This window comes from Dendropsophus ebraccatus, chromosome 2 (assembly GCF_027789765.1).
Source record: "Dendropsophus ebraccatus isolate aDenEbr1 chromosome 2, aDenEbr1.pat, whole genome shotgun sequence".
NCBI lineage: Eukaryota > Metazoa > Chordata > Amphibia > Anura > Hylidae > Dendropsophus > Dendropsophus ebraccatus.
Genome location: NC_091455.1, coordinates 199,981,791 through 199,995,707, shown reverse-complemented (window position 1 = coordinate 199,995,707; position 13,917 = coordinate 199,981,791). Strand labels below are relative to the sequence as shown.

The 13,917-nt window shown below is 42.1% G+C and overlaps 1 protein-coding gene across 20 annotated transcripts in view; it reads right to left on the bottom strand.

Moving 5' to 3' along the window:
• Nucleotides 1-13,917, bottom strand: part of KIAA1217 (KIAA1217 ortholog) — a 454,907-nt gene that overhangs the window by 129,327 nt on the left and 311,663 nt on the right. For all 20 annotated transcript variants that reach the window (XM_069959082.1, XM_069959081.1, XM_069959065.1 and 17 more), the window contains one exon: nt 11,916-12,111. In XM_069959082.1, the coding sequence (XP_069815183.1) occupies nt 11,916-12,111 (196 nt within the window). The remainder of the gene's footprint in view (nt 1-11,915; nt 12,112-13,917) is intronic.

Genomic DNA, 13,917 nt, shown 5'->3' with positions numbered 1-13,917 from the left:
ATAATTCCGCTTACATTCACAGTATCCAGGTGGATTGTTAAAGGGAGAATTATATAGAAGTATTAATAATACTAGGAGCCAAACTCCTGACAACTTTATCATTTGTAAAGGGGATATGAGAATTAGGATGACGTACTGTATAGTGGGGTTAGATGAGGTCACAGCCAGCTAGTGGTTTGCGCACCATTAGAACCTCTTAGACAATGGATTTTTTTGGAAATCCACGGCACTACTCCAGGGTATGGTCTGGAATGTTGGATGCAGATTTTCACTATGGTGAGGACTTGGCGGTAGTTTTGGAGGCCATCAGACTTCCCAATAGAGTTGAGTGAACTTCGGGCATGCTTAAAGCCATAGGCTGTATCCATGTTTTACAGGACTTATTAGGGCTGCATCAAACTCCACCACTAATCCAAGGCCACACACGGGTTTGGATGAACCCAAGCGTGCGTGAAGTTCGCTCAACTCTGCTTCCCAATGTAGATCCCTCGTGGATTCCATGTCAAAGAAGTAACACAATGGGAAGACTATTGCATATGGTTTTCATGCAGATTTTGATGCAGATAAATTCCATTTGTACAAGACCTGAAAGCAGGAATGGTTTTGCAACAGCTGGTTCCCTTCCCTGCCCTTCCCTTTTGCCACAGGTTCCCTTCCCTGCCCTAAAGGGCCACTTAAGATACACATAATTGAGTTGACAAAGTAAAACAGAGGTCCTTCTCCATGTTGCTTTCTGTCTTAAAGGGCATGTACAATACTGCCTAGATTTTTTTTCATGTTCTATTTCTATTTCCTGAATACAGAATTTTTATTTACATTTGTAGTACATTATCATGGGACAGCCATCTTGCCTGAGTTTTTATTAGCTTTTAGAGATATGCTTTACAGCAAGCCCAACGGGCAAAGGCAACAAAAGACAGCTGCTGTCTGCTTGACATGAATAGGAAACATTATTGGACATGCTCTGTGACCTTTGAAGAAGTTATTCCATAGGGGAAGGAAGGCTTATCGCTTTACTGCTGCCTCCTCCTTATCATCACAGACAGAATGTGAAGCCTTGGCTTAGTTTTAGGCTTATTGTGAGAATGGAAACCTAAAACTGCTTTCCAATAGAAAATGTCCACTTTGGCAGTGAGAAAATGTAGTGACATATAGAAACATATTGCTCAGTTCCCCTACAAATGGACACTCTCCTGTGTACGTGTCAAGTATGGGACTGAAGGACACAAGACAAGTGAGGCCCTTGTACTGGCACCCGCCCCCTGTTCCTGCCTGCTTACCACAACTGCCCTAAGTGGCAGCAGATAACTGGCCGACAGTCCCTAGTCTGAACAGGCGTAAACACAAAATGCGGACAAGACTAACAAACACAATAAATCAGGATCAGGAAGCAAAGTCGGTAACAGACGGTCGGTGTGGTAAAAAGTCATAAGTCAAAGGAAAAGTTGAGAAGCCAAAGACCAGAATCAGGAAACCAGAGAATACAATCAAGATAAACGCTAGCTTAGTCACCCTCACAAGAAGGCTCTATCACAGGCAAGGAAGGACACATAGGGGAGTATACTTATGGAGGCCCAGAGCATGATTTGGGCTGAGACTCCAGCACCAACTACACATACAAAGCTGACTGGCGGTGTCAGGCACCAATCAATTGATTACAATAGCGGGCACCTGAAGCTGCCGCTGCTCTACCCCCGCTATGGCGAAACAGCCGCCAGGCCCCTTGTACCTGGCGAGGGACGCCGTCAGGGTTACCAGGGGGTAGACTACACGCTCCAGCAGTGCTGGGAGCTGGACGTGGCAGCCGGCTCCTGACAGTACACTTTGGTTCGGTACAATATATATATTTATACATATATGACTGTATATTGCTATATGTTGCTCCATTTAGTTACTGCATTTCTAAGTATATACAAAGCTAGCCTTTGCTGCACTAATATTGAGTTTTACATGCATCCATATATACACACGTGTGTTTTCAATCTTCTTTGACTTCTGAGGGGGACTCATCCATATGGCAGTTTTAGTCACATAGTAGCACACGGAGGGTATACCGCAACACCTTCATGTAAACATATGCTGTCACATAGAGGCACAGACACCCGCGTAGGATGACAATAATGCTGTACCACTACTAGCGCAGAGAAGTAATACCATCACGTGCACAAGTAATAGAAAAACATATGTAAGTATGTAGAAATATACCGGAAAGTTCTGTTCAGAGTTCATTATAGGCTTTATAATCTACCTGATATTATAATACGCTTGATATGCAAATAAAAACCTCTGATGGCTGCAAACTATAGCGCGCCAGGTATTAAGAAGTGCGCACTAAGCAGAGTTTGCTTTTTAAATGGTGATGAGACGAGGAGCGCGGGGAATTGCATTTGTTTTAAGGTGTTGTCATCCTCCTAATGAGAACGGATCACAATATCTCATGTTCAGCGGCGGCGGCCGGCAGGCTGATACAGTTATTACCGCCATTATTATTAGCTAATCCTGGGGTTTGCTGCAACAATCCCACGCTATCCGCACTATCCCCCGCTATCTGCAGAGCCATCGGAGGCCTCGCTAACACAGTACACAGTCAATGTATTTATCATACTTATATATACTTATAGCTATTATTCTAGATCATTTTGAAAGCATTCATTTTAGCTCCCCCTCTTTCTCTCCATAAGGTAAAGTGCAAGTAAATTTTAGGTTAAGTTGGGGTGAACAGCAATAAAATATATAATGTAGTGGTGTACAGTAGTCTGTGAATCCTGGTGACAGTCTCTTCTAGGGTCACTCAGGAGATATCAGTAGGAGTGTCATTTTAGTTTTTTAACTAGTGATTGCTCTAACTGATGGTGATTCCCCTCTCAGATGTCACACAGCAGGCTGCAGTGACTGAGAAGAATCAGCTCAACAACAGGGAGGAAGGGAGGTCTGAGGAGGCATTACAGCCTAGAGAGGTGAGAGGGGATAGGAACAGGCAGATTACCACAAAGCTAAACACATTAGAAATACAAATATATGTATTATATGTATGAAGAGTGAAGAGATAGATAGATAGATAGATAGATAGATAGATAGATAGATAGGAGATAGATAGATAGATAGATAGATAGATAGATAGATAGATAGATAGGAGATAGATAGATAGATAGATAATAGATAGGAGATAGATAGATAGATAGATAGATAGATAGATAGATAGATAGATAGATAGATAGATAGATAGATAGATAGATAGGAGATAGATAGATAGACAGGAGATAGATAGATAGATAGATAGATAGATAGATAGATAGATAGATGATAGATAGATAGATAGATAGATAGGAGATAGATAGATAGGAGATAGATAGATAGATAGGAGATAGATAGATAGATAGATAGATAGATAGATAGATAGATGATAGATAGATAGATAGATAGATAGATAGATAGATAGATAGACAGGAGAAAGATAGATAGATAGATAGATAGATAGATAGATAGATAGATAGATAGATAGAAGATAGATAGATAGAAGATAGATAGATAGATAGATAGATAGGAGATAGATAGATAGGAGATAGATAGATAGATAGATAGATAGATAGATAGATAGATGATAGATAGATAGATAGATAGATAGATAGATAGATAGATAGGAGATAGATAGATGATAGATAGATAGATAGATAGATAGATAGATAGATAGATAGATAGATAGATAGATAATAGGAGATAGATAGATAATAGATAGATAGATAGATAGATAGATAGATAGATAGAAGATAGATAGGAGATAGATAGATAGATAATAGGTGATAGATAGATAGATAGACGATAGATAGATAGATAGATAGATAGATAGATAGATAGATAGATAGGAGATAGATAGATAGATAATAGATAGATAGATAGGAGATAGATAGATAGATAGATAGATAGATAGATAGATAGAAGATAGATAGGAGATAGATAGATAAATAGATAGATAGATAGATAGATAGATAGGAGATAGATAGATAGGAGAGAGATAGATAGATAGATAGATAGATAGATAGATAGATGATAGATAGATAGATAGATAGATAGATAGATAGATAGGAGATAGATAGATGATAGATAGATAGATAGATAGATAGATAGATAGATAATAGGAGATAGATAGATAATAGATAGATAGATAGATAGATAGATAGATAGATAGATAGATAGATAGATAGAAGATAGATAGGAGATAGATAGATAGATAATAGGTGATAGATAGATAGATAGACGATAGATAGATAGATAGATAGATAGATAGATAGATAGATAGATAGGAGATAGATAGATAGATAATAGATAGATAGATAGGAGATAGATAGATAGATAGATAGATAGATAGATAGATAGATAGAAGATAGATAGGAGATAGATAGATAAATAGATAGATAGATAGATAGATAGGAGATAGATCTATAGATCACAGTGTAACTGAATGGGAGAAAATCCCTTGTTTTGGTCGGCAGTGATGTTCTGGTTCGCTGGAGAGCGATTACAAGGTGCAGGAAGGAACTGGTTCTGGTTCACAGCCTGGGCCCCAGTAACGCTGGGAAAGTTACATAACATGGATGTAATGAATTGTAACAAATCCCATACACAGAATAGAGGTGTTGGAGCCCACTCCCCAGCCCCCCGGGCCATTGCACATTGTTCTCATCCTTTGCATGTCTGGGTGTGTTCCCAGCTGCCTGCTGTATAGGTGCCTGGGGGAAGTGGTGCGTCCCACCTAACAAGCACATTGCATGTCTTCCTATCAGCCAGAATGGTGATTGATGGGGCCCTCTCCATATTTCTTTTCTTCTTCTTCACAATATGACAGCTAGACATAACCCTACATGCCCGGAGGTTTTGTAAGAATGTTCTTCTTCTATTATTTATCTATTTCACTTTTACCGTTTGTGGTCTCCAGACTGTCTGGATACCAGTCACATCACTATTTACTGGGCCTGGAAGCCACAATGTGACAGCAGGGCTCAATGGCGATATATCAATTATTAGTAGCCACAGGGCGCTCTGCTATGGAGATCAGGTACCTAGGTAGACACACCAACACGCAATGCGACCTTTCACATGTATTGTGTATTCACTGCAGCTATACAAAGGAGCTAGTGGATTGTTTTTTGTTACTAGTCTATACACTGTATGTCTGTGGGTGCCATGGGGTCGGCGCCATTTGCTACCCCCTTGGGCACTGAGAGCCTGTGCTATACAGAATGATCTGGAGGTTGGAGGCCTCATCTGGTTCCGGTAGGTGCAGATTGTCTGCCTCACAGCTCTATGGCTCCACTAATGTTTACACCAAACTTCTGAAATGTCAAAGTGACATAAACTCAGCACTTGGACCCCAAAGGTATAAACTTCTGAAAAGTCTCTCAAAAAGCCGATAGTTTCTACATACAATAGAATGGCCCTAAAATGATGCAAAAAAACATAAAGCAAAAAAAAAAAGAAAGACTACTAACCAGGGGGACCACGTTACATGCTGCTCATGGAATTCTATTGAAAGAGGAGAAAGAGGGAGATAAGGGGGAGTGGCTAGAGAGACAGAGCAAGACATGGAGATTGCAGAGAGGGTATGCAAATTTACTATGCTCGAGCTTAGACTGCTTATTACTGCTCTAGAATGTCCTCAGTGCTGCTGCTGTTTTTTAGGGTGTGCTATAGAGATAGAGGGGAAAAGGGTCCCTACCTCTGTGTGTATACCCACTAACTCCGAGACAGCTTAAAACTAGGTATGAAGCCTGCAGAGGATAAAACTAGTACACAAAAAAGTCATATAATAGTTATATAATGGCCAGAATTACAGCTTCTCCTCATATATACACATATGACATTTATCCTGAATAGTTACCCATAAGGAAAATTATGCCTTAATCACTCAGAGCCATCTGCAGTTTTCCCTTTGTTCTAAGCAGGGCTCCGACTCCTGAATTTTATCAGGACCGACTCCAACTCCGACTCCGACTCCTCAATTGTATCAGGACCGACTACGACTTCGACTCTGACTCCTGCTCCTTCATAAATGGCCAGTCATATACCAGGGGAGTTATTTATCACACTGGCTCAGCAGCTTCTCCCTAATGTCATACATGATCCTGGGGCGACTTCTGAGTGAATAAAGGAATACTGTATATAAAGCAGCTTCTCCTGTGTGTGCAGCGGATGCAGCCAGTCTCCAGCCTCCATGTCCTGAACTACTCACAACTAGACTAGATGGAGCAGGTGGTTTTTCCTGCTGACAATCTTCTATGTTTCTAACTAAATATTCACAATACACAAAGAAACACTGCTAACAATGCCAAATCCCTGTGATACAGAGGGGTCAGCCATACTGATAGAGAGGGGTCACACATAGTGATATAGAGGGGGGTCACACATAGTGATATAGAGGGGGGGTCACACATAGTGATATAGAGAGGGGTCACACATAGTGATATAGAGAGGGGTCACACATAGTGATATAGAGGGGGTCACACATAGTGATATCACCACACTGAGGACAGAGCTTACTGCTACACTACTTATGTCTTCTCCTCCTCCTCAATATTTCACAGGATATCTTCATATTACACTGCTGCTCATATACAGTAATCCAGCTTCCAGGAAGAGAACAGCACAGATCTCCCCCCAAACAATGGACTCTTCCAGCTCAGAAACAAACTGCCAAATAGTGACCGACCCCCTGACCCCCCTTATGTAATAGGGCCAGCGTCCTATTAGAAAGTTGCTCATAATATATATTGAAGAGCAAAACTTGTAAAATTCATATCAAAATTAAATTCTACATTTTTTAAAGATTTTTTAAAGCTGGAGTCGGAGTCGGTACATTTTTTTCCGACTCCAACTCCGACACCGACTCCAGCCAAAACTAGCTCCGACTCCAACTCCAGCCAAAACTAGCTCCGACTCCAACTTCAGCCAAAACTAGCTCTGACTCCGACTCCAGCCAAAACTAGCTCCGACTCCACAGCCCTGGTTCTAAGTGTCCTCCAACCAGTGTTACTATGAGCAATAAGTCAATATACACATAGGGGGACATTTATTAAGTCCGAGTTTTTTTACGCCGGGCTTACAACTGTCCCTACGGCGTCAGAGCTCTAAGGATTTATGTAGAGGTGCAGTGCCTCAATATAAATCCCATGCGCTCTGAGCCTGTCCGTGCGAACAAAGTGAAACCTATGTTATGTGGTAGGTTTCGCTGTCATGTGGTGCGTGCAGAGGCCACGCCCCCTCTGCATGCTGCCGCACCTGTATAATGCCCCCGCCTCTCTGGCGCAAGAGGCGCAGATGGGCCCGATGCGAATTAAATATTGGCAAATAGATCATTTTTTTCATCTATCTATCTATCATCTATCTATCTATCTCCTATCTACCTATTATCTATCTATCTATCTATCTACCTATTATCTATCTATCTATCTATCTCCTATCTATCTCTCTATCTACCTATTATCTATCTATCTACCTATTATCTATCTATCATTTATCTATATATCTATCTCTCTATCTATCATCATATATCTATCTATCATCTATCTATCTATCTCTCTATCTATCATCATATATCTATCTATCATCTATCTATCTCTCCATCCATCCATCCATCCATCCATCTATCTCCTATCTATCTATCTATCTATCTATCTCCTATCTATCTCTCTACCTATTATCTATCTATCTATCTCCTATCTATCTATCTATCTATCTATCTATCTATCTCCTATCTATCCATCTATCTCCTATCTATCTATCTATCTATCTATCCATCTATCTCCTATCTATCTATCTATCTATCTATCTATCTATCTATCTCCTATCTATCTATCTATCTATCTATCTATCTATCTCCTATCTATCTATCTATCTATCTATCTATCTATCTATCTCCTATCTATCTCCTATCTATCTATCTATCTATCTATCTATCTATCTCCTATCTATCTATCTATCTATCTATCTATCTATCTATCTATCTATCTTTCTAGCTATGTATCTATACTACTTACTACTGGTAAGTCTGAGCAAGTAAACAGCCTCTGTCCTCTAGCAGCGGGTAGGTTTATAGTAGCATTATTCACATTTTATTTTGTAGACCTGTTTTATGTGCGGCTGTTCATAAAACTAAAGCAAACCCAAATCTTCCCTGCATTTTATATCCCCGGCCTGCATTAAAGGCAGATCGCCCTCTGCTGGACCAGCGTATGAGTAAAATGGACATTTGCCTCATTCTTTTGGCACAGATACCACATTTCCCCAAAAATAAGCAATACCCGGAAAATAAGGCCTAGCTTGACTTTTCACAGTTTTTGGAGTGGGCTTGAACTATTAGCCCTATCCCAATAATAAGCCCTATTTACAGTCAGCGCCTCCAGCGCTAGGTGATGTCACGAGAGGATGCGGAGAGCATTGCATTGTGGGATATTATAGTGAGAATGGTCCTTGTTGCCCATAACAACCAATCACAGCTCAGTTTTAAAATGTTAACGAGTCCTGGTAAAATGAAAGCTGAGCTGTGATTGGTTGCTACGGGCAGTAAAGAATATTCTTGGACTGACACAGTCACCGGTACACTGCAATCAGTCTGGTGACTCAATGGGGGAGATTTTTCAAACATGGTGTAAAGTGAAACTGTCTCAGTTACCCCTAGCAACCAATCAGATCCCACCTTTCATTTTCCAAAGAGTCTGTGAGGAATGAAAGGTGGAATCTGATTGGTTGCTAGGGGCAACTGAGCCAGTTTCACTTTACACCATGTTTGATAAATCTCCCCAAATGGGTATACTGTGTTATGGTATACCTTTTTGTCAATAATTTGATATTTGATATTTGGATCGACAGAGTTCCTGTTTACTGTGGACTGCTGAAACCCCCAGCGATCAGGAAAACAAGCACATCCCTGCTGTCAATCAACTCTGTGGTGCGGACAAGGATTCAGATGTGCTAACCCCCGCTTCCCACGTCTTAAAACTTGTATCTACGGCATACCAAAAGCCAAAAGTTTTTTTTTAAGAGACAGCGCCCCTTTAAAATATTCCAGCATATGGTATTTTGCAAAGATTTATCAAAATATATTATAAAATCCTCCAAGCCAGAGAATAAAGGACCTATGGGTCCCTTTGCTATGTTTCCTGTGCACCCATCCAGTTGTCCAGAGACAGTGAGCACCATTGTCCAGGGAAAGACCGTGAAAGAGCTACATCCCTATTAATCTGAGGATCATAGAAAGCTAAGGATGATTGTGGCCCCCATCTACTAGAAAGCTAAGGATCATTGTGGCCCCCATCTACTAGAAAGCTAAAGATCATTGTGGCCCCCATCTACTAGAAAGCTAAGGATCATTGTAGCCGCCATCTACTAGAAAGCTAAGGATGATTGTGGCCCCCATCTACTAGAAAGCTAAGGATCATTGTAGCCGCCATCTACTAGAAAGCTAAGGATGATTGTGGCCCCCATCTACTAGAAAGCTAAGGATCATTGTGGCCCCCATCTACTAGAAAGCTAAGGATGATTGTGGCCCCCATCTACTAGAAAGCTAAGGATGATTGTGGCCCCCATCTACTAGAAAGCTAAGGATCATTGTGGCCCCCATCTACTAGAAAGCTAAGGATCATTGTAGCCGCCATCTACTAGAAAGCTAAGGATGATTGTGGCCCCATCTACTAAAAATCTAAGGATGATTGTGGCCCCATCTACTAGAAAGCTAAGGATGATTGTGGCCACCATCTACTAGAAAGCTAAAGATGATTGTGGCCCCCATCTACTAAAAAGCTAAGGATCATTGTGGCCCCCATCTACTAGAAAGCTAAGGATGATTGTGGCCCCCATCTACTAGAAAGATAAGGATGATTGTGGCCCCCATCTACTAAAAAGCTAAGGATGATTGTGGCCCCATCTACTAGAAAGCTAAGGATCATTGTAGCCGCCATCTACTAGAAAGCTAAGGATGATTGTGGCCCCATCTACTAGAAAGCAAAGGATGATTGTGGCCCCCATCTACTAGAAAGCTAAGGATGATTGTGGCCCCCATCTACTAGAAAGCTAAGGATGATTGTGGCCCCATCTACTAGAAATCTAAGGATGATTGTGGCCCCCATCTACTAGAAAGCTAAGGATGATTGTGGCCCCCGTCTACTAGAAAGTAATGGTGTATCCTGACGATATCCCATCCTGTATTATGGTGGGCTAGTCCCTTTAATCCAGATTTATAGCTATTTCTCATGCTGTGTAGGGGGTCTGCTAATGAAAAGGATAAGGAGTACCGCTCCGCATGGCTTAAATATGCTATAAAGCAGCCAGGAACCTAATTTGGGATTTAAGAGCGGAATTTGTCCCTGAGATAATGTTTTCAAAGTGGAGTATGGAGGCCGTGCTGGCATTGTACGGGAAAGGATCTGATGGCGGCTTGGAGATGAATGGCCACACACCTTGCCAATCGCAGTGGGTCGGCCCCTAATAAAAGGCATCTGAGACTATAGGAAAGTGGCTGCTTGTCTAAATAACTTTGATCCAGCCGCTGCTAGGGGCTTAATAACTATCTAGAATTTAGCGATTTCTCTCCCCGCTATGTAAAGAATGCTAATAATATTCAATGAATAACCCAAAAATCACAGCCTGTCACATCGGAGCCGAGCCGACCGTATGAAGGATCTGTTATTTGGACATTAATATTGCAATTTCCAACAGCTCGCTGACAGTCAACATCCTAATGCGTCATCTGTTATACACCGTGTTGTATCAACAGGTTCTCATGGTCACAAATCACCGATCGGACAGGAAAGGCCGGCACAGGAGTGCAAACAATCAAAGCGCATTGCGAAGGTCGACCTTTCAGATTGATTTCCTTATTTCCCTCTCTTATCTATCAGCTCTCCTGACCTGTCTGTTTTAGAAAATACTTGCATTGCCCATAATACAACAGTGCTGGAAAATCTTATTTTAGGACTATGTTGGTCCCCCGTTATTCCTCCTGAAATCGTGGGAATAAGTTGTCAACTCCTCAGCGCTAGAGATGGGTGACAAACTTACTGTATACATTTGTACAGTGAAATCAGTAATAAAACAGTATACAGTAAGCTCCTGAGCTCCCCCTACTGGTGGCTGAAGGTAGATAGAATAGGATATTTTAAAGGGCTATTCCACTCAGGTAAAATACATGCTGATTCACCCCCCTCCTCTGGACTAACAATTTGTTCCATACTTGTTATTACCTTTTCAGTCTCATTCCCCCAGTTCTGAGCTGCTGCTTTCTGCTGAAGACACAGAAAACTGTGTGTGAGCTGTTCTCTCCATCTCCTCTTTGAACTCCCTCCTCCCCCTACCTTTTAGGATGGCTCATGTAAACAGTGTCCTTGTTCAACTGTTTCTGCACTCTGTAATGCCTGGAGGGTAAATCTGAGGTCAAGTTCCTGGTGACTGAACTGCTATTAACTCTCCCGGCATTACAGAGTGCAGAGATGGCAGTGCTGGCCAGAGACACTGTTTGCAGTCTCAAGAGGGAGGAGAAGGAGGGAGTTCAGAGCAAAGACGGAGTGTACAGCTCACACACAGTTGCCTGTGTCTTCAGCAGAAAGCAGCAGCTCAGAACTGGGGGAAGGAGACAGAAAAAATAATAACAAGTATGGAAGGAATTGTTAGTCTCTAGGAGGGGGGTAATTCAACATGTATTTTACGTGAGCAGAATACCCCTTTAACTCTATGCTGACCTAGTGTAAGCTTGTCCTTTCATGTCTGACTGCTAGCAATATGTGCACATACCGGAAGGGACAGAGGGGTTGTGTGGATCTTATACTGGCCTGGCCATCAAAATAAATTCTATAAATTGTGGCTTTTACAATTATTTTAACATTTGCTGCGATTTAATCATCACCCAAAAGCATAGAACATTCTATTACCTAATGACCGCTCTTTCGTCTGATTGGTCGATCTGACAACCGGCAGGCTGGCTCTTGTCCGGGTGCCCCTGACAAAGGGAGCTGTCGACTCTCCTTCGAACATGGCTTCTCCAGAATCGACCGACACCTCAGGGAGAAGTTCCGCCGGCTCTCCCAGGCTTGGTTGCGGACTGGACGAAAGCTTTGGACTTTTTGTCTGCAAAAATTGAATAGGAAGATATAATATTATTCAAAATGTCTATAAAATATTATATTTTATACCATTTTCAATCCTATATTGTTATACTGCACACAACAGTTCACATTATACGACTTTGGAAACAACAGGATAGAGAATGGCCCCACTTGATGGGGCTGAACAACGTCCCCATTACATGAAGTGATCATCAGCCGTATATGGCCAATTATCGGCCATTACAGACGATAATCGTTTCTTGTAATAAAAGGCAATGATCAGCCATAATGCACAATGCCGGCTGATCGTTGTCGTTCAACACGTTAAAAGACGAACGACTAAGATAGCAACGTTTTGCTGCAGACCGCCGCTCTCTCCTATGGGCTTCCCAGACGATTTTTAGATCGTCCAGGGAGCCCCTCCTGCAGCTCCCCGCGGCCCCTCCACACTTAGGGCCCTATTACACAGAGTGACAAAATTGTCGAGCACCGACCACGCATGTAAGCCGACGGCTGACGATTGCCCAAACACCTGATACCTTACCTCTCTATCTCTGCTCCCGGAGAGAAGGCCGGGAGCGGTAAAGCATCAGGTGTTTGGGAAAGGGCTGCATGGACATCATGCAGCCCTTACTGCCCGATTATCGGGCCATCTAATAGGTCGAGTAAACGAGCGAGCGCCAATTTCGCAGATCGGCGCTTGTAAGCCTAAATGATCAGGCCGGCCTTTGCAATAGGACCCTTACCCGCTCAGTGTTGGTGTGTGTAATAGCACGGAATGAGGAGCTTCCTCTGATCGCCCTTTGTAATAGGGACTAGAGATAAGCGAACTGGGTTTGGCATTTGATTAGCGGGGGCTGCTGAAGTTGGATAAAGCTCTAAGGTTGTCTGGAAAACATGGATACAGCCAATTACTTTATCCATGATTTCCACATAGCCTTAGGGCTTTATCCAACTTCAGCAGCCACCGCTAATCAAATGCCGAAAGTTCGGGTTCGGATGGACTCGAGCATGCTCAAGGTTCGCTCATCTCTAATAGGGACTTTAGCCCCAAATAGGTGCAAGAAATCTTAGGGTGCTTTCCTAAAGGAAAAGTATATACTTAAGATAATCTAAGGATTGGCATGGGATGATTGCTTCTAACATAATTTTAGCTATCCTACTGCCTATGGCAGTGATGGGGAACCTTCGGCCCTCCAGTTGTTGCAAAACTACAATTCCCATCATGCCTGGACAGCTAAAGCTTCGCTGGAGCTAGAAGACCGAAAATTCCCCATCCCTGGCCTATGGCATGACCCATGTTGACCCACCCAATGCAATACTTCATTCATTATACGTCTACACTAATCATTGACACTAGAGCTAGGCCTCTTCTCCACCAATTACCACTATTACCGGAGCCCTGTTTAACCGAGTGCATTATGTTATTAAAGCTATTTGTATACCCGGGATTGTAAGAATACGTTATATTTTATTAGTTACATTTTCATTAGCGGAACAAGCCGCCTTCCAACAATTGTCGGCTTCTGTCATCGCTATTAAATTGTAATTATATGACAGGAATAACTAGCGCGGAGAACAGACCATCTGGAGGTCATGTCTGTGACATGTTGCTATTACAATATTAGGTATAATCTGGCGCCCCGCTGTGAAATCAGTTGGATGCGTTTGCTCTGCAATTAGCAGGAGCCGACTGCAGTATTTTTAGCTAGCAATATGCTTTCTCCGTCTATTGTACCAGATAAACTGTTTACTAAAAACACCTCGCACGGTGCAGGCGGCTCTCCAGCCAGACGTTCCAGGCGTTTTACTGATCTCTTAATGACAA